This window comes from Diachasma alloeum, unplaced genomic scaffold (genome assembly GCF_001412515.2).
Source record: "Diachasma alloeum isolate Michigan unplaced genomic scaffold, Dall2.0 Dall_scaffold_00214, whole genome shotgun sequence".
Taxonomy (NCBI): domain Eukaryota; kingdom Metazoa; phylum Arthropoda; class Insecta; order Hymenoptera; family Braconidae; genus Diachasma; species Diachasma alloeum.
The window spans coordinates 1-25,527 of NW_021680379.1; the positions used below are offsets into that span (position 1 = coordinate 1).

At 34.9% G+C, this 25,527-nt stretch overlaps 3 protein-coding genes across 9 annotated transcripts; 2 read left to right on the top strand and 1 right to left on the bottom strand.

Moving 5' to 3' along the window:
• The first annotated feature begins 660 nt into the window (after positions 1–660).
• Positions 661–5,933, top strand: LOC107037163 (putative ATP-dependent RNA helicase DHX57). Of its 2 annotated transcripts, XM_015255558.1 has the most exons (4): positions 661–916; positions 1,011–1,592; positions 1,674–1,807; positions 2,758–5,933. In XM_015255558.1, exons 1-4 carry the CDS (start codon positions 825–827, stop codon positions 5,664–5,666), a joined length of 3,717 nt encoding a protein of 1,238 aa, XP_015111044.1. In that variant the 5' UTR covers positions 661–824; the 3' UTR covers positions 5,667–5,933. The 2 variants fall into 2 exon arrangements, with proteins under 2 accessions (XP_015111044.1, XP_015111043.1); XM_015255557.1 differs by having other exon boundaries at positions 1,011–1,807.
• An 859-nt stretch (positions 5,934–6,792) lies between these two features.
• LOC107037215 (H/ACA ribonucleoprotein complex non-core subunit NAF1) lies at positions 6,793–12,045 on the top strand. The gene is made up of 5 exons (XM_015255634.1): positions 6,793–7,939; positions 8,018–8,120; positions 9,564–9,832; positions 9,930–10,096; positions 11,398–12,045. Exons 1-5 carry the CDS (start codon positions 7,218–7,220, stop codon positions 11,748–11,750), a joined length of 1,614 nt encoding a protein of 537 aa, XP_015111120.1. The 5' UTR covers positions 6,793–7,217; the 3' UTR covers positions 11,751–12,045.
• A 372-nt stretch (positions 12,046–12,417) lies between these two features.
• LOC107037216 (riboflavin kinase) lies at positions 12,418–25,491 on the bottom strand. Of its 6 annotated transcripts, XM_015255637.2 has the most exons (6): positions 16,565–17,122; positions 16,316–16,459; positions 15,137–15,272; positions 14,847–14,995; positions 12,767–12,869; positions 12,418–12,672 (listed from the first exon to the last, which is right to left on the bottom strand). In XM_015255637.2, exons 2-6 carry the CDS (start codon positions 16,406–16,408, stop codon positions 12,560–12,562), a joined length of 594 nt encoding a protein of 197 aa, XP_015111123.1. In that variant the 5' UTR covers positions 16,409–16,459; positions 16,565–17,122; the 3' UTR covers positions 12,418–12,559. The 6 variants fall into 6 exon arrangements, with proteins under 6 accessions (XP_015111123.1, XP_015111125.1, XP_015111127.1 ...); XM_015255639.2 differs by lacking the exons at positions 16,316–16,459; positions 16,565–17,122 and adding an exon at positions 25,230–25,491; XM_015255641.2 differs by lacking the exons at positions 16,316–16,459; positions 16,565–17,122 and adding an exon at positions 21,656–21,767.
• Between the last annotated feature and the right edge of the window lie 36 nt (positions 25,492–25,527).

Below are 25,527 nucleotides of genomic sequence, written 5' to 3' on the forward strand. Positions count from 1 at the left end.
GAAGGGGATTCACTGGCTGAATTTATCAGTTTTTATATGTAGTTTTATAGTTTGGTACATTAACGCTGGGGTAGCGCCACACGTTTTTCAGTCCTAAGGAGTGCAATTCTCACTTTTTCACTCCTAAGTANACTGCTCAACGGTAAAAAGACCTACTTCTCATGCTTAACTACCGTCGGTAAAAGAGCCCTTTTTGGGCTTGAGCAATGAAAATATATATAATCGAACATTACCATAGTAAAAAAAAACAAAATCTGCACAATTATTCAATAGAATCACTGGAAAATTATAGAGTTTTCCAGCGACAGTACTGGGATTTTCTATGAATTTTTTGACCTACGTGTTAATAATAAATATGTCGAGAAAAAGGAAAAGACTTTTAGATCATTAGATTCTGCATTCATTATACTATTGATTATAATATGTTCGATTTTACATCCCTGACAATTATTACAAAATGCGAGGAGCTACCGTATTGAGAACCCCTTTCCGGTTATCGACAAATTTATGCTCGGGCCCTACCATACCAATACAATAGTTCCGTACGCTCCATCGTAGTCCAGGCTCCACCGCTACGAATTTTCCTGTTGAACACTTTACATTGGCCCTGCTCATCTCCCCTATAATCTCTGTTATAATCTCTGGGAAAACCGTCCAGACTTATTGTATAGCCAGAGAGCGAAAAAGAGAGACAGGAAATCAGTCCTAACCTATCTTTCTTCTCGTATTCTATCAGATTGCACGTAATTTGAGATTTGACAGTGGAGTCAAAACCAGAGATTAGAACAGAAAAATTTCAAGAATTTGTTCGAATGAACGAATGAATGAAAATGGATTATTTGAGTGTACAATTAATGGATGATATTGTCTTGGACTCAAAAAAAAAACCTAACACCTCCAGCAATGATGCTGTGGAGTAAGTATCATTTCTAACCAAGAAAACCACAAAAAAAATTTATGGATATATAAAAAATCATGTTAACTGACATTAATATCGTTATTATTATTAGGCATTTATCAAAATTTCCACGAAAATTATCAAAATTAGATGTCAACAATCAACCAAAACCTGCAGTCCGCTGTAAAGTAGAACTTCAAACTCTTCGAATATCAGAGGAATCCGAAAGACAATTGTACGAAACTCTAAAACAAATTTATGGAGATTCATTCAAATTGAGTGATGCCTCACATTATCAGAACAAGAGAACGAATCTAGGTAAACAGTATTGGATGGAGCGAGGTGATCTTGTGATAAGAGGAGTTGTTGATTATTCATCTAGAGAAGCTGCACCAAAAACTCATGCACAATTAACTAAACACTTTGCAACGTCGAAATTGGAAAGCTACAGTTATTATTCACTCCACTGTGCTGAAGCCCTTGATCACACGGATGGTGACGTAGGAAAGGCCTTGGAGATTCTTTTTGAAAAGTATTACAGGGTTCATGATCTTTCAAAAATCTGTGGTGCACAAGATTTTGATGTGAACGATCTGTTGAGTGTGAGAGAGGAGGAGAAATGTGCGCTTGAAGCCATTTACGGAGACTCATTTGTCCAAACGATTAAAAATCGATTATGGACTGTTACCCTTAAGTTAGATTACTTGATTGATAAGTATGATAAGGAAGCTGCCGTTGAGAGTAAACCAAAGACACCAAGTAAACATGTTTGCAGATTATTTTTGACTGGGAAGTGTAGGTTTGGAGCCAAATGCAGATTTTTACATCAACAACCTGAATCTCTGAAACACGCTAAGAAATTTGTAGAACCGGACCCTTCTTTCACTTTAGAAATCAGATTTCCAGAGGGTAAGCAAGATTTTCCGTTGATTTTTATAGTTTTATTATCAATATTATTACATAATAATAACCCGATAAAATTTTTCATGGCCGATTTGAATTTGTTGCTAGTTTTTTATGTATTCTATGAAAATGTAAGGATAGGAATTGAAGTTATGAGTATTGGTTCATTATTCGAAAAAATATATCAATTTTAAAATTTTTCCTGGGCATTGGAAAATTAAAAATTCTGTTTTTGTGTTGATCTCGTTTCTCTTCCTCTTTTCACTTTTTTCCATCAGAATTAGATAATAGAAAGAAAAAACATTGGTTTTTCTTCTTTGTTACAAAAAACGTTTTGAAATTTTCAACATTGAAAAATTGATTTTTAAAATTTATTTCTGGTCGTCTTTCCCTACATTTTCCGTATTTCCTATTCCTGTGAACGGAATACAATCACAGAAATTAAAAATGTTAATCTCCCCTCATTTTTTAAGAAGACATAAACAATCGGTTCCATTGAAATGAGATCATAGGGATGTAAAATGTTCATATTCGTTCACCTCTTCAGATTACTGGTACTTATTAATTAAAAAAAAAGAAAGAAATGAAAAATTTTAGGTATGATTATCGAAAATTGTTTGTCGATCTGTATTCTCACGTCATTTATGGGGAATTCCTCTTCATTCAATGCTGTAACTTGTGAATTAATGAACAAAAATATATAGAATAGCAATGAGACTGAATAAAATTAAATTAATTTAATTGTGAAGACGGAAATAGAAAGAAAATAAAATAAAATAACATAGTTTACAGCAATCTTCGCAAATCGCTAGTTATACTAAGAAAAACGAAATATTTTTGCCTTCTTAATTTTTTGTTGCTCCCTCTCGCCTTAAATATTGGATCAAAATTGGTTTGTGGAGCATCTTTTTTCTGTAGACAATTCCCTGGCTCTGGACATTATTTTATCTTTTCAGATTCAAAATATCCGTACGAGGCACCGTTTTTTTACTTCTACAAAACAGATCTGTCCTATCCGAGTGAAGTGTGCCTCGTCATTTGCAAAAAACTTTACGAAGATGCTATCCTCAGAACTCCAAATGGTGAACCTTGCATTTTTGAACTAATTTCGATTCTCGAAAACTCCGAAGAAATGAAGGATTATCTCGAAAACACCAAGCCGAGCTTCATCTCCAAACATGATTCTCTTTTCTCAAAAAGTACAGATGACACCTCGAACAACCTAGCGAGTCATCACCAAAAAGGCTCAACAAATCGTTCAAATAAGGATAAAATATCCTTGGAAGAGATCCAACGGCAAGACGAAATAATTTGTCAAAAATTCATGGAGAAGCTGAAAAATTCCCGGTACCTGAAGATGAAAGAATCGAGGAGGAAATTACCAGCATGGTCAATGATGACTGAAGTGCTGGAGGCTATTGAGCAGAATCAAGTGACCATAATCTCCGGAGAAACTGGTTGTGGAAAAAGTACCCAAGTGCCTCAGTTTATTCTGGACGACTGGATCATCAATCGAAATGTTAGTGGAGCGCACATTGAGATAATAGGCACTCAACCAAGAAGAATAAGTGCAATAGGAGTAGCAGACAGGGTAGCCGCTGAAAGGGATGAAAGAGTTGGTCAAACAGTTGGCTATCAAATAGCATTGGAGAGCAAGATGTCTGTTTGGACTCGTTTGACCTTTTGCACCACTGGAATCCTCCTTCAACGGTTATCTAGTGACCCCCACTTGAAGACCATAACCCATGTAATCGTAGATGAAGTACACGAGCGTAGTGCTGATTCAGATTTCCTGTTGATGCTCCTTCGAGAAATTCTCCCCTACAGGTCAGATCTGAGAATTATCCTGATGAGTGCAACCTTAAAAGCCGAGTTATTTGCCAGTTACTTCAAGGGACCACCAATTTTGGACATCCCTGGAAGGACTTTTCCGGTGAAACCATTTTTTTTAGAAGAAATTCTCCAAAAAATCAACTATGTTTTCGAAGAGAATTCTGAGTATGCTAGAAAAATCAAAGGTGGATGGGACCAAGTAGAAATTGGGTTGGCATCAGCCGACCTTGAATCACTGTCTTCCGTATCTCCAAGGAACACACTTTTGGATGGCAATCTGAATTTAGCACAACTCATCGGAAGGTATCCTGGACTCTCCATGCAAACATACAAAAACCTTTACGTTATGGATCAAGAGAAAATTAATTACGACCTTTTGGAGAAGATTTTGGAATGGATTATTGATGGAGATCATGATTATCCTCGAGAGGGCTCTATTTTAGTTTTTCTTCCAGGATTGGCAGAAATCACCACCTTGAGAGATGTCCTCAACCACAATTCTGTTCTTTCTTCCCGGGCAGGGAGATGCAGGATACTTCCACTGCACTCGTCTCTCTCGACTGAAGAGCAAAATCTAGTCTTTGAGAAAGTTGACCCAAGAGTTCGAAAAATTGTTTTAAGCACGAATATAGCTGAAACTTCAGTGACCATCGATGACTGTGTGTTTGTCGTGGATACAGGTCGAATGAAGGAGACTCGATTCAATAGCAATCAGAACATGGCTAGTTTAGATACTTGCTGGATATCTCGTGCAAATGCAATGCAGAGGAAAGGTCGTGCTGGGAGAGTGAGGCCGGGTGTCTGTATACACATGTATACATCACACAAATTACAACATCACCTACTCCCCCAACCCATTCCAGAAATCTTGAGGATTTCCCTGGAACCTTTGTTATTAAAAATTTTGAAAATGAACCTTGGGAATAATATAAATGTTTATGAAATTCTCAACAGAATTTTGGACCCTCCACAGCAACTAAGTATTTCAGATTCAATCGTAAGACTTCAAGATGTTGGAGCTATTGATTTAGAATTGAATTTGACACCCCTGGGGCATCATTTGGCAACTCTTCCTGTGGATGTACGCATTGGCAAGCTAATCCTTTATGGTGTAGTCTTCTGCTGTCTTGATTCAGCTTTGACAATAGCAGCTTGTTTGTCTCACAAGAGTCCTTTCTCTTCGCCTTTTGAGAAACGACATCAGATTGACGCTAAGAAGAAAGAATTCACTACGGCATTCAGTGATCAGTTGACAACTTTAAAGGCCTATAAAAAATGGCTGGAGATGTCTGCCAGGGGATTCAAAGCTGGCTTGACTTTCGCAAAGGAAAATTATCTATCTGTCCGAACTCTGCAGACTCTGGCTGATATGAAACACCAGTTTCTAGAGCTACTCATTGGAATTGGATTCGTCCCTATTGATGCCAAGAAGAGGACCACTGGCGTTGATAAGGTTCTCGAGTTCACTGGAGTCGAACTTAATGCAAACAATGAAAATTACAAACTCCTTCAAGGGTTATTGTGCGCTGCACTTTATCCCAATGTCGTTAGAATTTGCACTCCAGAAAAGTCATTCCAAGTTCAGTCCTCAGGTGCTATTCCCAGGCAGCCTAAAGCTGAAGAGTTAAGATTTGAAACGAAAAATGACGGTCTTGTTTTCATCCATCCGTCTTCAGTAAATTTCTCCATTGGACACTTCCCCAGCCCCTATCTCGCCTTCCAAGAGAAAATTAAAACCAGCAAGGTTTACATCAGAGACGTCTCCATGGTCTCAATGCTACCTCTGGTTCTGTTTTCTGGATATGGAGTTAACATCGAACAGCACAATGGAACCTTCATCTTGTCTCTCGCTGATGGTTGGATTCTCTTCAAAGTTGAGACACATACTGTTGCGCAGCTTCTTCAAAATATGCGGACAGAACTTGTTAAACTTCTTGAACTGAAAATGCAGGATCCTCTACTTAATCTTTTGAATCATCAAAATGGGAGGAAGATCATCGCAACTATTATCAATGTTTTAACAAACGATTAAAAGGTGCTGATTTATGTGAACAAGTTTATCCACGAAATTTAGTTAATTTTTCACCTTAGGGCAACCTTGTTCAATTCTTCGTTTGGCTTCCTTTTGTTCTCAGCAATTTATTGTAAGTTATCGTAAAGACCAGGCCGACTTTTAGAATACGACACTGCCTCTCTAGATTGGCCTTAAGATTATATATGTAAAAATTTTACAATAACGTTATTTTGATATTGTTGACCAAGGTTATAACGAAATATATATTTTTATCAATAATAACAATCCCTTTGTGTCATTTATCAAACGAGTGAATGAATTCTGGTGTTTCCTACACGTATAACAATTTCTCCTAAAAGATAAAGTTATCATCAAAACACACCTATGGAAAATTCTTTAAGGATGTTTATCTAAAATCGCAAGTATGGGTACCCCAAATTTTTCTCAGCCCATTGGATTCTGTATGATTTTACACATTACCTTCTATATTTATTTCTATTTTTAGAGCCTTCTAGTAGGTGAATTATCAATTTGAATATAAATTTCATAAGAGCCCGTGTATAAGGAAAAATTAGCTTATTCATTAACGCTAGAAAAATCAGTTTCATATGTTCTGCTGTCAGCCGAAAAAATTACAGAATTTTCCTTGACCATGAAAAAAAACACATTTACCGACAATTTACCCACACTGGTTAAACATCCTGACGAGGTAACGGTAGAATCGTCCTCGTGTCCAAAGTTATTAATTTTTGCAACTAAAAAAACTTCAATCACTCCATTACTCTATGGTTCAGTGCCTAAAGTTTTTTATTTCCAAAAATTAATCACTATGGACACGGGGACGATTCTAAAATTCAATACATACCATTACCTCTTAAGGATAATCGCGTGAGGAGTAGGCTATTGAAAAAATGTAGCCAATTTTATGAAGATTTTTTCACACATTATTGAATCCATTGAGACACCGTTTGCAAAATTTGAGAAACCCATAAGCAGGGCAACAACAAAAATGTTCTTTAAAGTTGCTGCTTATATGTGAGGTTAAATGGGTCATCGATAATTTCAGAATTTTTTCCACATTGCCGCTTAGTCGATAATGTAAGAAAAATGCATGAATTACCGATGCTTCCTTTAACCTCATGTATAAGTAGCAACTTTAAAAATCTTTTTTGCTGCTGCCCTGCTTCTGGGGTTTTTCAAATTTTGCAAACGATGTCTAAATGGATTCAATAATGTGTGAAGAAATCTACATAAAATTGGCGGAATTTTTTTAATTCTATCCTTGCCGCCGAAAAAAGTACTTATCCGGTCACTGCATCATTTCCGGAGGTAAATCCCTCCCGCAACAAGCTCCACTTGGCTCCATTGTTTATGTTGAAAGGTGAACACACGTGGTTGGACCTAGCCTACAAAGTAGTTTGCAAAAATGAAACTATCAAAGTATGGTTACTTAAATTCCACGTTATTAACGATTTAATTAATTTGCGTACATGTATTCTTATGACTATAACGTTTATTGCACAACACTCATAAGTAATAAGTCCTAGCTACTTCAACAACCACTAACAAATGGAAGTTCCAGGGGGAAAAATAGAAGAAAGTAAAAGTGAGGCAATTTTCAGTATCAATACTGGAATAATTATTGATACTGGCAAGAAAGTAGATGACAGTCATAATGAAAAAACTGAATCACGGTCGGGAAACAGTTATAATCAAACGACGTTCGAGATCATCAAAGAAACATCAATAGACAGCTCAACTTCTGTTAATACAGCAGTGACAATTACCATCAGTGGAATAAACACAGAAAAACTCGTACGAGAAAATGTTAAAATGGCTTCGGAAGATAACCTTGAAAATATTAACAAGAAAAATGCGGAATTGATGGATGCATTAGTAGTGGAGAGAAAGGCCAAGGGAAAACTCGAAGGCAATGAAACTAATAAATCCTCTGGAGGATCCAGAGTGCAAAGTGGAAATCAGAAGGCTAAGGACACCAATTCGTTGGGAATAATAGCCATAGCTTACTGTAGCTCAGATTCAGAAGATGATGGAGAAACATTTGACGAAGAATGCCAAGTAGTGGAAGAGAGTACTGCAATAGCGGATGAGAAGAGTGGCCATTATCGCGATAATAATTCGAGTGAAGTGGACAGTTCAGAAGATTCCACCACCAGTAGCAGTAGTAGTAGTAGCAGCAGCTCGAGCAGCTGCAGTAGTTCTTCCGAGGAGTCTGAAGGTGAAGATGAACAGAACGTTAAAAGCAATGATAGCAAACAAACGAAGAATAGGCATGTAACATTTCTTTTTCCCCAAACAATCAATCGAACTGTTGACAATAAATTCTATGATTAATCTGCATTCTTTAGGAAAATGGAAAGGAACAAGGAAAAGGGGGAGTACGATGAACTTCCTCCAATTGAAGATTTGCAGATTTCAGTACCAGAAGTCTTGTGTGAGCCACTCGGCGCTGTAAGTACCAAAATCATCGATTTAATGGTTAACAGAATACTTTTAATTTTCCCAATTTTTTAACAAATTTCCTGTCGAAAGTTATCGATATTTTTACAAATCAAATCACATTAATCTCCAGGAGGCGATGATGAAGATCAATGTGCTTGAGATACCAAACATATTAATAATTTTGAGCAGAAAATTTGTTTGAAAATTTCGAGGAAACGGTGGCCTTCTGTTACTCCTTCAGGGAAAAGTGCTATGAGTTTTTAAAGTCGTGGGCTATTGGAGTAAGATTTCTCATGCATTGAAGATCGATTATATATGTCTAAAAGCGAATAATTAGTGCAAAAAAATCGATTGTTTATTATTCGTTTGCACCGCAGACGTTTAGAATGTTAAAAATAGTCCAGGGCCTTCAATTTTTGAGCTACAGAGGTTTTTTTTTGAAAATTTTTCAAAAAATGTGCCCAATTACCATTACGAATTATTTTTTTTTAATTCGACTCCTACACAGTTAATTTCGTTTTGTTCAACATACAAATTTGCGCTCCATTCATGTAAAATAGGCAGAAAAGTTATCCTTAAAATATTAACAATATATTCTCGATTTTTTCAGAAACATTTTTTGGGCTATTTTGCATAAATGGTGCATTTTTTATTATAAAAAATAAAGAAATTTGCTGTGTAGGAGTTGAATTTCAAAAAACTAATTCGGAATTATTATTGCACACATTTTTTCAAAAAATTTGAAAAAAAAAAACCTCTGTAGCTCAAAAATTGGAGGCCCTGGACTATTTTCAACATTTTAAGCGATTGCGGAGTAAACGAACAATAAACAATTTCCTTTCTACCGAACTTATTTCTCAATCTTTATCGCTCTTTGAAAATGTTCATTTTTTTTTCAATTTTTTTTATTGTACAATCATAATTTCTAGGGACTCTTGCGTGATGTAAAATCCAATGAAAATTGTGATATATTTATGGAAAAACAATCGAGATAACATTCGAAAAATAATCCGCCTGGGCCTTAAATTATTATAAAAACGGCTGTTTGTCAAAATTGTGCTGTTGAACTCAGCTATTATTAGACTTGTTTTTTTAGATTAATTTATTATTGGATGAATTGTACTATTGGACAAATTTGCTTTAGACCAATAGTAATTGGACCGAAAGTAATGGAACCAATCATACGGGTGCCTTTTAATTCTAATAAATTGTAATGTAATGCCATTTCCATTATATATTTTACATTATGAAGATGGAAGAACAGTTGAGATAACGTTCGAAAGGTAATACACCCGGGCCTAAAGGAAGAGTTGAAATAATTTCATTTGTAAATTGTTTGTCACGAAAACAACATCAGTTATTTACTTTTTTAATTTCGTAAATTTCATAGCGAATTTCGCCAGTCTATAACCAGATAAATGAAAAATAACTGATTTTGAATTGCTTTCTCAGGTTGGATGGATGGTAGATCAATTAGTAGTAGTATCTCCAAAGCCTCATAAACCAACACTGAACATAGATACAGTTCTGTTCGTCGAAAAGGGTCAACGTGTACTTGGCCGTATTTTTGACGTATTCGGCCAAGTATCTGAGCCCCATTATTGTGTGAGATTCAACGATGCTGAACACATAAAAATTAAGGACATAAAAGTTGGCATGACAGTGTACTTCTGTCCAAATACTCCATACACATCGCTGGTATTCATGTCTGAGCTTCTCAAGTGAGTCCACGAATTACTCGTTCTTGTCAATTTTCCTCAATGTCTACATACAATGTTCTACTTTTTTTGTTCCTCCTCGTTTTTCTTTTTATTCCAGAATGAAGGCAAGCGATGATGTGGGTGACGACGAGCATCCCGAGTTCTCAGATGATGAGCAAGAGAAAGCTTACTATGCAACGCTGCAGCAGAAAAAAAATAATTCTAATGGAGTCGACGCAAGCAAGCCTAAAAATTCAGAAATTCCACATAAACGTTCCAAGACAGGTAAAAAGTTGTGTTGAAAAGTTGGTTCATTGTTTACAGTATCAATACATTTTGTCACGATTAAAAAATCGAGAGGCTGGTTTCTCCTCAACCGGGTGGCTCAGTGATTTTCAGAATGGGATGATTTCCTCTGATTTCTTGAATGATTTCTGGTAGATTCTGGTGATTTCTTGATTTCAAGAAGACAAACGAAAACTCATAATTTCTGAGCCAAAGCCGATTACCTGTCGTTAATCGCATATGGCTAAGATGTGGAAACCAAAGGGATTGGAAGGGCTTTGTGGACGTGATAGTAAGAATCAAATGACATGCGCATAAGAAGTTCATGAGGCTCAGACGGGATCGTATGAGTGAGCTCGAATAAAAAATTTCCGTTTCACTTTCATCGATGTTTTTTAATTTGTTCTGAAATCACCTGATTTCTTTATACTTTCTATTGATTTCGGATGATTTCCAGAAGTAATTAAAAATTATTTCTGGTGACTTTTTCCTTGATTTCCAATCAAGTGGTCTAGTGATTTACTAAGTGACCAGCCCCTCGTAAAAAAATTCAATATCATCTTGGCAAAATGACCTATCACAAACAATGGAGTCCTTTCTTTTTGGAATTCTGCTAAATTGAAATGTACCATACCAATGACACATTCAGCAATCTGAATTCCATATTATACAATTCAAATTTGTAAATGTTTATAGTTTATTGTGCGTTCATATGTAGTTCATGAAAAATACAAAATCCATGAAATTGGATTCGGATTGGTCAGTTTTGTTTTTATTAAATTCCAAATTTTCAAATTATAGTATCTAATTAGTAGAATTCAATGTGTATTAGGTCTAATTAAAATGTGAGAACTATAATTTCTGTAGATAAGGTCTTAGTGGAAAACATTAGATGGGCCAAAAAGTAAAGGAACCCCATTGTGAGTTATAGGTCATTTTGTCAAGAAAATGCAGTGCCGTTATTAAAGTATCTCTATGGAAATCTATATTAATTCTACTATCGTTAATTGGAGGAAAATTAGTAGCGAAGCGGTAAAACGACTAAGTCCAAGTCGACTTAGCTCTCATCTGAGTTTTTGAGGAATATCTTCGAATCTGAGGGAAATAACGAAATTTTTCTAATGACCTTTTTTGTAGAACGAATGGAGTGCTATGGAAAAGGTCAAGTCAAAAATCTTGCCATCTCCCTTAAATTCTGAGATATTCATTGAACACTGGCAAATAGTCAAAATCGACTTCAACCGTTTTACCGCATCGCTACTGAAAGCATGAAAGTTAATTTGAAAAATTAATATTAACAGCTCCAAAAACTGGTTGGAGATCTGAACATCCATGGAACAGCAACAGAAAGAATCAATACCAAAATTATTCAAGGCCAAGAGGACCCAATGACAATTTTTCATACCAGCAACCCTCATGGAGACCCCCAATGGACTACTCTCAATTGAGTTGGTCACCACAATCTGTCTACCAAAACTGGCCCAGACCATTCGGGCCTCAACCACGGTCGCACTTTTCTCCTCAGGCATTCCAGAGTATCTCGACCCCTGCTCAACAGCATGGAATAAATTTCTCTTGGCAACAAACAACACAGCACGCTAACTTGTGGAACATTCCACCACCTCCACCCCCACCTCCGCCACCCAGTGTTTAATGATTTTTTTTATTATCAAGGGAAAAGAATGTGTAATAACGGTGTATATATTTAAATTTATTGGTTGAATAGTTTTTTACTTATTGCCTTGAAAGTCTCAATCACATCCCTGTTTGATGATTGATATTTTTCTAGTACGAAAATGAAGCACCGGAAAAATGTAATTTTCCAAAAAAAAACAAAAAAAATTACAGTTACACCTCTGTTACATAAAAATCTCAAGCCTCAATCTATGGTAGAATTCAATCTATGTATGTTTTAATTACGAATTAAAAAATTAATATGAGCCAAAATACATACTCTACTTTGTTCATTAGTTGAATTCTTTGAAATTTTGTAGAGCAAAATTCATCCAGTATTTAGCAATCTAACCCATCCAATCAATAGGCATTGAATGATGTTTGAAATAGAGAAAGAAATTCTGGAAAAAATTTTGAAAAACTATTATAAAAATACAAAAAAAACCTTGCTTTTTAATTTCTTTCTGGAAAACCATAATCATTGTATCTATTATTTCATAGTGAATGGATTACGGGAAACCTCAAAAGCATAACGTATCTTTGCAGATTGACTGATTTACAGAACGATAACGCTCCACCATATGGTGATCACGTAGATTCTTTATTTCAGGAAAGCAGCATCGGATAAAAATATAATGATTTACATGTGAATTATATTTGATGACTTTATTTTCATCATTAGTTTAATTTATAAATTTTTACCATAATAAAAGTATACAATTTCACAGAGCACTCTCCCAACGCGATGAGGCGATGATGAAATAACCAGCTCCTTGATCAGGATATCAATCACGTTTTTTCACACTTGAAAAATTGATGAGTTTTGTACTCAATCATCTTTGGTTCATCAAGATATTTTTCCGCACATGCAATATCATTTTTTATCTCTGCAATGAGTGCCTCTGAAAAAAATGGAGAAAACAAATGAATGTTTACCTGTTATTATAATGGTTATTGAAAATGTCATCCTAATTTTAATGCCTCATTAGAACGCACCAACAGACGGAAAGTCCCTTTCTGGCCTTATGAAACCAGTAACAATTACCTTGAGCTCCTTGCCATGCAGATCTTGATTGAATTTATGAAGCATATGAACTTCCTGTAAAAATTTAATTACAACAATTAATTTTCTACTTGTACAGAACATGATTTTTCTCGGATAACAGTTGGATTTGTGAATTATTGATGAATTTGCTCAATTATAATGTAAAAATGTAATCAAACATTGTCATTTTTGTTCCAGAAGAACTGAATCTTAAAGTAGTATAAACACAACTTGAATCTTGAAGATTAAAATCTGAGATAAATTCAGTAGCGAAGCGGTAAACCGGGTTAAGTCGTTTTTTACTATTGGCTAGTTTTTGACGAATATCTCGGAACCTAAAAGAGATAGAAAGATTTTTGTCATGACCTTTTTTGTAGAGCTAATAGAGCGTTATAAAAAAAGTCATGAGAAAAATTTTGCTATCTCTCTTAGATTCTGAGATATTCAGCAAAAACTGGCTAATAGTCAAAATCGACTTAACTCGGTTTACCGCTTCACTACTGAATTCTAAAATAATATTAATATGAATAAAAACATTCTGGTTGAGTTTGCGCTCAATCGGCAGTCTAGTATTATTGATAATAATTACTCTGGAAATGCAAAAATAAGGCAGTCTTATGAGAAAATGACCTGTTCGAGGTCAGAAAGAAGATTAAAAGCTAGAAAAATCTCAAATAATCAGAAAAAATAAATAAAAATTCTATGCCCAATATGGACATTACCGTCAGTGTCAAACTTTTGTGATAAATAATTTATGTTCCTGCGTGCCCGAACCGGCGTGTTGAAACACCCTACTCAAACGAGAGTCTGTTGTTTAAAACAACAATTAAAAAAAGATTTTGATGGATCAATTTCTTACACTCATCAAAGTTAGAATTCACGGGAAAAATGACCAATGATGAATTGGTTAGTTTTTTTTGGCTTTTTGAATTTATTTTTTCTCGTAACAGTCAACCACTCCCTGCAAATTACTCATACTACTTTAAAGTGATGAACTTGTCAATAAAAAATTGTAGTGAAAAAAGCAGTGAATTCATATGAATGACATTAATTATTTCACTAGCGAACGGGCGCTTCGCGCCTAAATTGGATTAATTTAATTTTATTCATTCTTATTGTTATTATATATATTTTTGTTCCTTAATTCACAAGTCACAACATTGAATGCAGCGGAATTCCTCATAAATCATGTGAGAATACAGATCGACAAACAATTTTCGGTAATCATACCTAAAATTTTTCATTTCTTTCTTTTTCTTTAAATTAATTAGTACCAACACGTCTATAGGATTTTTTCATACGTGAATGATCCGAAAATGTGAACGAATATGAACATTATTTATATCCCTTTATATCCCTTTAATCTCATCTCAATGAAACCGAAGAAGGAAATTTCAAAGAGAGATCGATCATCATCAATCAGTATCAATAAAATGAAAAAATCTATTTTTCTGTCTTTTCGAAATTTTTCAAATGGTTTTTTTCTTTTAAGAAATGAAGGGAGATTAACATTTTTAATTTTTGTGATCGTATTCCATTCACAGAAACAGGAAATACGGAAAATGTAGGGAAGGAAAAACAGTAATGAATTTAAAAAATCGATTTTTCAATCTTGAAAATTTCAAAACGTTTTTTTTTAATAATGAAGAAAAACCAATGTATTTTTTTCTATTATCTAATTCTGATGGAAGAAAGTGAGAGGAGGAAGAGAAACGAGATCAACACGAAAACAGAATTCTCATTTTTTCAATTTCTAGGGAGAATTTTAAAATTAATCTATTTTTTAGAATAATGAACCAATACCCATAAATTCAATTTCTATCCTCACATTTTCATAGAATACATAAAAAAATAGCAAAAAATTCAAATCGTCGATGAAAAATTTTATCCGATTATTATTGTGTAATAATAAGAATAATCACTACGCATTATCAATGATGAGACAGAATGAATTCATTAGTTGATAAAGAATGCAACCTTCAATGACGAATATGGTAATGAATTTGTTCACTGACTAGAAATACATGTTACCATCGATTTTTTTTCATTTTTGTAGAATGGATTCCATCCCACACACATAACCATTTTATAAACTTCTCCTTCAAGTTGAGCCCATCCGTAATAAATTCCATTATCAAACTCCTTTGGTAGCTTCTCAATCACAGTTTCCGGATAATTGGCTATTGAATGAAATGAAAACATTGAAAATGCTAATGAAATTCAACCGCATTAGTCGTTTGTTTCTTTTTCTTACACCACTACTTGAACAGAACAAATTTTTTCCTCAGCACTCATAAATGTATTTCCATTAAAAAATTCACCTGTTGGTATACCGAGCGCCTTAGAACCTCGACCAAAACCCTTGACGATGATACCCGATGCGAAGTATGGTAATAATTCGTTCATCATTATTGCTTCTGACGAACTTGTGATGCTGGCAATGAGCGGAATTGTAATCTAACACAAGTAGACAAAATTATCATCTATATCTTTCTCACTCAGTCTTTTCGTTTATCTAATAGTGCAGCTGGACTAGAGATATTTAAGGAATTTGTATGTACATGAGCCATTTCTAAACTCATATTTGATCACATGTTTATATTCAAAAATATGACGAATTTCATCTGATGTTCAAATTAAATTTCTCACTTCGAAATATTCGAAATGGAAACAAACTCCTACCGATGTTTAAGTTTTTCAATTGATTGCATTGACAATTATTTACGGAATAGTTAATATCATTGACTTGTTTTCACATTAGTAACAGGGGAGGAGGGAGCAATGTGGACATCTGGGGTAAAATCGACACTCAAAAAATTGTGCGACAAAAATTTGTTTTTTCAAAATTCAATTATTGAAAATTGTTTCATTGGGCAATATGGACATCTTGTAAATCCACATAGGATAGACTAAAATGGGCGCTCACAAAATTTTCAATAATGGAATTTTTTTAAATTGCTTCTTGGCAATGTCCACAACCGAAAAATTATTCAAGAGTGGAGTAAAATGGACACCCGAAAAATTTGATGCTATTCAACTTTTAATCAAGAAAATTTTCGACAAACATTTTACAGAAATTATAGTTGCAAGAGATATTAATAAATAAACTTCAACTGTATTAAATTTTTCATTGTAGTTTTTAATATAGAGTAGCTTTGGATTTCTTGGTTTAATATTGAAATCACTTTGAAATTATTTATTTTTTTCAATGAACAATTGCACATTCTACACAACTGACCTTTTGTCCAGTTGCGAAATTTGTAAGATGGCTACTTTTCTACTTACAAAGAAAATCACCATAAAACAATGGGAGGAGGGGAGGATAAATGAGCAGCGAAAAATTTGGTTTACCATCGTCTACGATAAAAGTCAAAAATGATTTTTTTTCCAACTTGAAAATCGCAGTCATGACTCGTGTTTCAGAGACTGAATAAGATTATTGAAACATAAAAAATTGAGGAAGAAATCGAAGTGTCCATTTTACCCCGTTTTTGCTTTACCTTACAACTCCTACGACGCAGTTTTATGACAATCGTTTCTTTTCCTGAATAGACGTCGAATGGAGTTGGAATAGTAGATTTAATCCAATTCATCCTATTATTTAAATCTGGTGTCCATACTGCCCCATCCGCCCCTATAGGCGTCTAAAAATTTACTTGCTATGAGAAATTGACATTTCTCTTCAATATTATGAATATTCTGATCCATATCCTCTCTCGTGAGGTTATTCGAAAATCCTGAAGGATTACCTGAGATCCTGGGAATAGAAACGTTCACTAAAACAGAGGATTGTTACACCTTGGAACTGACTTTGAGAATCGTTCTTTCAGAACATAGTTTTTCGTTGTATCAGTATGACCATAAATCTCATAGAATAATCGTTGACAGGTCGACAAATGTCCAACCTTATCGCTAGACAATACAGCTGTTTTTTTCATTCTTTGAATATTTCTTATTTTGCTGCTACCTCTACTTCATTCAAACCTTCAACCGCTTTGTTCACTTTAACATGTTTGAATGGATAAAGTGCATTCTCATTTCATACGAGTATGAGTTAAGATAAAAAATATTTAACCCAAATCATTGGAGAGATAAGAATTATACAATGAAAATGTACAATTTTCTTGTCTTGAGTAATCACAATTCACACTCTTTTCTCGGAATTTCCAGCATATTCTATCGAGAGTAGAGAATTCTTCCTGAATACTTGCAAAAAAATAAAAATAAATATTTAATCAAATTTTATTTCGTCTATTGTTTCTACCGTTAAATACAATGAAAAAACGACCTTCCAACGGTTTGAATGAGTTGCAAAGTTGAATGAAAAATATCAATCTTACTGTTCTTATTTTACTCGCATCGGCTGTTATACGGCTGAGATACAGAATACGACATAGGTTCGGAGAAATAACGTCAGGTATTGCAGATCAATCACATGTTTCAACGGTTAGACAAGCTGTTGTTCTTGTATGGGTTGGGTTATGAAATCTTGGTGTGGGGAAGGAGAGTGAAGGAGAGGTGGTTCTCCAATCCAAATCACATGACATGGTCTTATTCTTCGATTGTTAATGGCAAGAACAAGATGTCTTGCTGATAGATGAATTGGCTAGCGAACTGTTCTTATAATGTGTCCTTTTTTTTGGGGCGCCGGAGCGGGGGGGCTGAAGGAGATATGTCGATAAATTTGTCTTCACTGGGCTTTGGGACTCGTCGAACAGTTTGTGATATATGACGGAATATGGGAATAACTAGGGAAAATCACAGACCCGATCGATTTGCCCCCTATAACCACGAAAAATTTCATTTTTTGCTGCTGTACATACGATTCATACGATTTTAGCGTTTTTTTTCTCAATGTTCGGTACACTCCAAAGAATAAAATTAAGCATCCGTTTTACTTTATTCGCAATAGATCATGAATAAATGAATTTTGAATTTCATAAATTTTTCGCGTTTTTAAAGTAGAAATAAAAATTAATTATTTTTAGTAATTGAACATTGTAATCATGCGTAATCTAATTTTTGTGAACAAAAAAAAATGGTAGTTTGAAGCGAAAAGGCGGGTTCAAAAGAAAATTTATGAAATTCAAAATTCATTTATTCATGATCTACTGAGAATAAAGTAAAACGGATGCTTAACTTTATTGTTTGGAGTGTAACGAACATTAAAAAAAAACAAAAGTAGAATGAAAACTACGTCGCAAGGTGCATTTTGAAGGTAACAACAGGAAACAACTAAGTTTTTCGTGGTTCTACGGGGCAAAATCGACCGGGGCCGTGATTTTCCCTAGTTGTTCCCATATTCTGTCATATATCACAAACTGTTCAATGGCTCCCAGCAAGGCCCAGTAAAGACTTTTAGTATAAATTTCACCGACGTATCCACTTAAAGCAAAAACAAATGTTTGAATTTCACACATTTTTTGTAGACATTTTTCAGACACTAAAAAACGTCTGAAAAAAAAGAAAATTTGTCTGAATTTCAAACGAACAGGTGCCTAAACATATTAATTCATGTTTGAAATTCAGACCAATTTTCATTTTATTCAGATGTTTTTTAGTGTCTAAAAAATGTGTACAAAAGGTGTGTGGAATTCAGACATTCGTTTTTACTGTGCATGAGGGGTATCATGGGTATCTATTCGGCTACAATGATAGACGAATAGAGATTTATTGTTTTCAATACTTAGGAGTAGATCTAATCCATTTCTTATTGGACTGAATTGGTTATTTTATTGCCATTTCCCTAGTTTATTTTTGGGGCATTTAATTCATGGCGAACAGACTAAGAGTTATTTCGAAATGATTTGCCGGCTATTGACTTCATTTTTTTTACATATAATAAAATAGTTCTCTAAAAACCATAACAGTTCCATTGTAAAACGTTCGAAAGTGAAGAATAGATTGTGACTGAAAAAATTATCATGATGAATTTATAATTATCCTTCAACGTTTGTTTTCAATTCTGAAGGAAATTTTAAAAAATATGGAAATGAACGAAATTTTGAAAAAGTGGAAGTATGATTATCGCAGGATTTAGAAATGCTCAATCTGATATGTCATTAATAGATAATTGACAATGGAGCTAAAATACGATGAATTTGGCCTTGAATTGGGCATTATAATCCGACGTCAGGCATTACGTATGGATCCATACAATCGCCAAGAGATGTTAAAGTTTATTCTTTTTTATTCTTTTTGATATCATTTTTGGAGCGCAGGGGAGCTCATCACACATTGCCCATTTAGCGTGATAGAATTTTAAGAGCGGGACAATAGAGAGATAGAAGAGAGATATGGACAGGAAAAAAAAGTATTAATCGAAAGATTGTGGAGGCGGAGTGGGTCGACAGAGTGAACACTGAGGATTGACGTCATACAATGACGTCAAGCAGGGCCGTGAGTTCTTGCCGCTATCGCACCCCCACAACCTATCCCATCTTAAGTTTCCCTCTCTCTTCGACACATCCACGTGTATTCTCACTTGTATTGCTCCGACTTCTCTCCGATGAAACACTCGAAAAGCTTGTTAATTCTCGTTCATCGCCATATCTGGAAACTCACCCTTTTGAAGACCAAATTATATCCAATTTTCGTACCTTCTCAAATTCATAGTAATCATACTTCTGCCATAGAATTAACAAATTACTCGCGCAGTATTGTAATTCTTCAATTATCAATTTTTTCAACCGAATTTATTGTCAATCTTGCAACGCTACATAGGGGAGCGTAGGGCAATATAGAGACTCAAAAATTGGAGTCAGCTGTATCGAAGATACAGCTGTAATTGTACGTAGATACGTCCATTCTTTCCTTCTTCCTCGAATTTCCTAGAAAATTCTCTCGAATTTTTTTTGAAACTCCTTGAATTCTCTCGAATTTTCTAGAAACTTCTTGAATTTTCTCGAAATTTCTAGAAACTCCTTGAATTTTTTCGAAATTTCAAGAAACTTCGCAAATTACCTCGAAATGTCTAGAATTTTCTATAATTCTGATAAATGGCGCTGTACATAAGGACCGTTTCCCAAAATAACAAAAACGTGCGAAAAACAATTTTTTTTCAAAATTCAAATTTTTGAACATTATTTCATTGGTCAATGTGGACACCTGATAAATCCGCATAGGATAGATTAAAATGGACGTTCAAAAAATTTTCAATAATCGAATTTTTCAAAATTGGGCTTGCTAAATAAGAAAACACCACCTAGACTCTTAGGCGCACGGGCACTCACACACACAACACAACCAATTTTTGGTTCCAAAATTGCTTCTTGGCACAGTCCACAATCGAAAAAATATTCAAGAGTGAGGTAAAATGGACACCCGAAAAAGTTTATCTCATTTTAAATTTTGCACTGAAGTTTCAAATATAGAGTAGCTTTGGATTTCCTGTTTTACTGTTGAAATAACTTCGAAATTTTTTTTTTTTTTTTAACAATTGCACACCCTACACAACTGACCTTTTGTCCATTTGCGGATTTTGTAAGATGGCTACTTTTCTACTTACAAAAGAAATCACCATAAAACAATGGGGGGAGGGGAGGATAAATGACTAAAGAAAAATTTGGTTTACCACCCCCCCACGATAAAAATCAAAAATGAGTTTTTTCCCAATATGAAAATCGCAGTCATGACTATAGAGTTTCAGAAATTGAATAACATTGTTGAAACATAAAAAATCGAGGAAAAACTCGAAGTGTCCATTTTACCCCGTTTTTGCTTTACCTTACAATTCAGATAACGCAATTTTATGACAATGTGGTCGTTTTTATAAACTTCAAATGAAGTCGGAAGAGTAGATTTGATCCTATTCAATTCATGATTTAAATCTGGTGTCCATATTGCCCCACCCTCCCCTAAATTCATTTTAGCCACCTTCTTTCCTCCTAACCGTTCTTTTATGTTTACTTTTGAAAAGATGTATGATAATATGCAAACTTTAGCGATTCCGTCAATAATGACGCAAGTGAATCGTCATTTGCTCTCAACTAACGAAAATATAACCGAGTGGTTTTCATAACTGGAAAATTAAGGATATCCAAGTAGTTCAGGCAATTTTTTCTGGGGGAAATCCCCTTCAGAGTTTATAGACTAGACCAAGAGTATTTTTTAGGCGCAATATAAACTTTAGTTTCCGAACATATTTTCGAGAAAACGATTTTTGAAAGAATGAAATTTAACACATTGCGTCCATAAGAGCTGTATACTCCCACCTTCAATCCAATAGTTCATAGTCTTAAAGCGTTTTCTCGTACACATAACCGTATATGACTTTGTTCGTTAACCTCTCTAGTTTTTTTTTGCGACATTAAAAAATATAAGTTTCCGGACAGATAATTGCAAACAATCAAATTAAAAGCTTCTTGATTGGTACGACGGCCATATTGGGTGGTTTGAATCCGTGCGTTCCTAACGTCTGGCAACAGTCCGCTCAAGTGACTACTCGGACCGAATTTACGAGGTTATATACAACACATGTGCAGTGTTGCCGTACGATCATTAGAGGTTAGACCAACGAGAGTCAAGTATGAAATTGAATAAAATATTGTTCACAATATTCATTGAAGAAATTCCCGAAATAATGTATTCAATAATGAAAAATCCGAAAAAGTATGGGGACGGCAAGATTTTCGACAAAACTGAAATCTTGCTTGAAAAAAAGTTGCCAATTTGAACGAAGTACTTGGATATCCTTAAATACACAGGCGCTATAAATTAATAATGCAAACGTTATAACAATTATTTTCATTGTCAAGAGAAATACTTGATTGACATGTCAATCCTTAAGGTTCAAAAAGCTAACGCTGTTCTTCTAGTACGTAAAAAATAAGATTACTTACGTAAATTTGATGCTACTAAAGATGAGTACACGTTGCAGATTGTTTCAATAGCTCATGCAGGAAAGAATTCGAACATAAAATCAGTAGCGAAGCGGTAAACCGTCAAGTCGATTTTGACTTTTGACCAGCTTTTGAAATTTTAAAATTCACTGAAACTAGGAGAAAAAAATAAAGAATTTTTTTGATGAAGAAATTGCGATACTTTGATTGAGATACCTTGTTTGCAATTGCATTGTTTCGAAAAAATGTCACAAAAAAAAGTTGTAGGCTATTACTTATATACAACGTTACTTCTCTATTGATGTCAGCATGTACATGAATACAATACTCCTCCCAAGAGTTGGGAAATTCGAGCGGGAGAGCATATTAACTGGATGCATGTACAAATGATACGCCTATACGCCAATTCCGCACATGTAGGTATTTACTTGCTTAGCGTTCCGAATTTTCGAAGTCTAAAATGGAGTGTGACAGAACCGCCCTTGTTGGAGGTTGCCTCTGAACGTTTCGAACCCATCACTTGGTTCGGAAATCTTCCCCGTTCCGAGTGTAACTTCTATGGATAGATTGAAACGGATATGCCCTTTTCGCTCATGAGACAAAAATCTCAAAAACTGTTTCATCCAAATTAATAAATAAAGAACGTCTGTGATAATTTCGCTCAATATCCAATCAGAATCAAGTCACATAAAGATGCATGAATTGTTGAAAATAAATTGAAATCCTATTTCTTGGGGTAAAATGATTGAATTTAACCCTAGTCTTTTGGTCACCTCCGCGGGGATTCGCTGCCGTGTTATTTAGGCTCGAGCGTTACCGAATTCACTCTACACTTCCAGGTCGCGTTGAGCGAGTTTCCGGCCACGTCGCGTAACAGGCAATTTCATTTAAAATGAGAAAAAATGATCCATTTGTTGTAAATATTTTGTTTTCTTCACGAACTTTGGCAATTATGTTGTTTTAAAAACTACTATAATTTTGTCGACACTTCAATTGAAAAAGTTAAATTTTCTTGGATTTTTTCCGGTTTGTCAGTCAATGACAAGTAAATAAAAATATGGTGACCAATCGAGGGTTAATCCTAAACAAATGCAATTTTTTATATTTTTCAAAAGTTTTTTGTAAATAAATAAACACATTGAGACGATCGTGTTCACAATATAATCACATGTAGAAACATACAGAAAAACAAAAATATCTCTTCAAAAACGTTTCAGGATGATTCCAGCTGCTACCAAATGTGGACAATAGGGAATCTGCGTGAATTTTTTTCAATTTTGTAGTCTCAAATTTGGGACCTGAATAATTCCTTCTTCATTCACAAACGCTCGAAACATTGCTCATTAATTATTAGTTAATTGTTAAAAGTTGAAGATATCAAACGCTTTGAAATCGCTAATGACGTCACACGGACGGTCGAGTGCCGCATCAATCACAGAATGGCTCGAGCCGACCTAACCCAATCTTGAGGTGCGCCTCCGCCAATGGAGGACGATAACTGTCTTCACACTCGATCAACGAAGCGTTACCTGACCGACTTGGTGACATCATGACCGAAAAATTGGCCTCGAAAACGACTGATTTTCAATGAATTATCATAAGACATCTAAGCAATATTTCTCCATAGTTTTCACCGTTTAGCTATCCATATGTTACGAGAAATGTCTGAATAGGGGAATTAAAAAGAACTGAGCTACAGGCAAGTTCCCTATTGATCGAAATATCAAACTCTACTTTCAGGTTCATGACAATCACTCCTCTCACTGCGTCGCAATGTTAATAAAGAAAAATCTTCCGAGAAAAAATATCGCTAATAAGCCTTCATTATACGAGTGCCCGAGGACGCTGACGTTTGAACCAAGGATTGAGGTTCATTATCAGTTGTAGTGAGGTAGTCTACACAATATTGACCTCCATCTCGAAATTGAGAAAGCCACAAGCTCTATTATTGTAGAGAAAAATTTCGAGTAAATAAACAAATTGTAATTACGTTAGAAAAATTCCGTAAATTTAAGAATTAATAGATTCACTTTCATTGAGTATTGTTCAAGCAGAGCTAAATTTTCCAAATGCAGGGGTGGGTGGGGCAATATGGCCACCAGATTTAAATGAGTGGAATTGGATCAAATCTACTGTTCCGACTTCATTTGAAGTTTACAAAAACGAACGCATTGTCATAAGACTGCGTCGTAGGAGTTGTAAGGTAAAGCGAAAACGGGGTAAAATGGGCACTTTGATTTCTTTCTCAATTTTTTATGTTTCAACAATGTTATTCAATTTCTGAAACTCTAGTCATGATTGCGATTTTCACATTAAAAAAAAATTCATTTTTGACTTCCCGTGGGGGTGGTAAACCAAATTTTTCTTCGCTCATTTATCCTCTTCTCCTCCCATTGTTTGATGGTGGTTTCTTTTATAAGTACAAAAGTAGCCATCTTACAAATTTCGCAAATGGACAGAAGGTCAGTTTGTAAGGTATGCAATTGTTCATTGAAAAACATTAATAATTTCAAAGTTATTTCAGTAGTAAAACAGGAAATGTAAAGGTACTTTGTATTTCAAACTTCAATGCAAAATTTAATAGAGTTGATGTTTATTTGTTAATATCTCGTCCAACTCCAATTTCTCTCTATAAAAAGATGCCGACACGATTCTGTTGGAAAATATCTGTTGAAAATTTTCTTGTTTAGAAGTTGAATAAGACCGACTTTTTCAGGTGTCCATTTTACCCTACTCTTGAATATTTTTTCGGTTGTGGACTTTGCCAAGAAGCAATTTTTAGAAATTCGATTGTTGAAAATTTGTTGAACGTCCATTTTAGCCCATCATATACGGATTTACCAGGTGTCCATATTGCCCAATGAAACAATTTCAAATATTTAAATTTTGAAAAAAAAATTTATTATGGAAAAAATTTTACTGTCCATTTTAACCCAGATGTCCATATTGCCCCACCCTCCCCTACATAGAATCGTATCGGCATGAACAGAACTAAATTGACGTTTGGATCGTTTCTTCCAACAATTTTTTATGTCCAAGATATTCATTTTTCATCACTAGGCCCGATAAACCACGATTTTAAATCGCAGTTTTCGGGCCTAATGAAAACAAATATTGTTCGACACACGGCCGTGGGAACTTATCTGGCGAATATGAAGTTACAGGATGAGTCGAAGGCGAGTTCTGTAATCACATATGAGCTAGTGTCGAAATGTACTATAGAAACAAAGAAATAAAAAAAAGGATGGATGTCGAGGAACGTATTAAAAAATCCGAGGACGCCCTGAGTTGCACTTCTGGAGTCAGCGGAGGAAGACTGACGTCAATTGGAAGAGATAAGAGAACGGAGTTGTCATCTAACTCCAAGATGAAAATTAAAGCACAATTTCCCATTTTATCTCCAATTATCTAACTGTAATATGCTGCTTAAAACAAACATCAACAACATTCCGTGATGTCAGATCCGAATTGTCTTTGTTGCCTCTGATCTACCAATGACTCATAAGTGGAAAGTGGAGAATTTCCGAATGTTTCCTTGCCGCAACGAAAAATTTAGAAGAAAAAATCTATTCACCTTAATATTCTCCTTTCATCCAGGTCAAGTCAAGGGTATATTTGCAATTGGTTTCGTACGGCAATTAAACGAATCCCACCGACGTTTTCCAACATTGACGTCAATTGTCGAAGATAACGCACGATTTAATACATACACATTCTCCCACACACCAAACGGTGGCCTTAGTGACGATCAAATTGTGGTGGTGCCAAAGTTGTAGACTAGACACGAGTTTTGATTCTTTTCATGTGTGGGTTTTGCTGCAAACGAGGAAGGGAAAAACGATTTACGAGGAAGAGTTTTTTCCCCCTCTCTT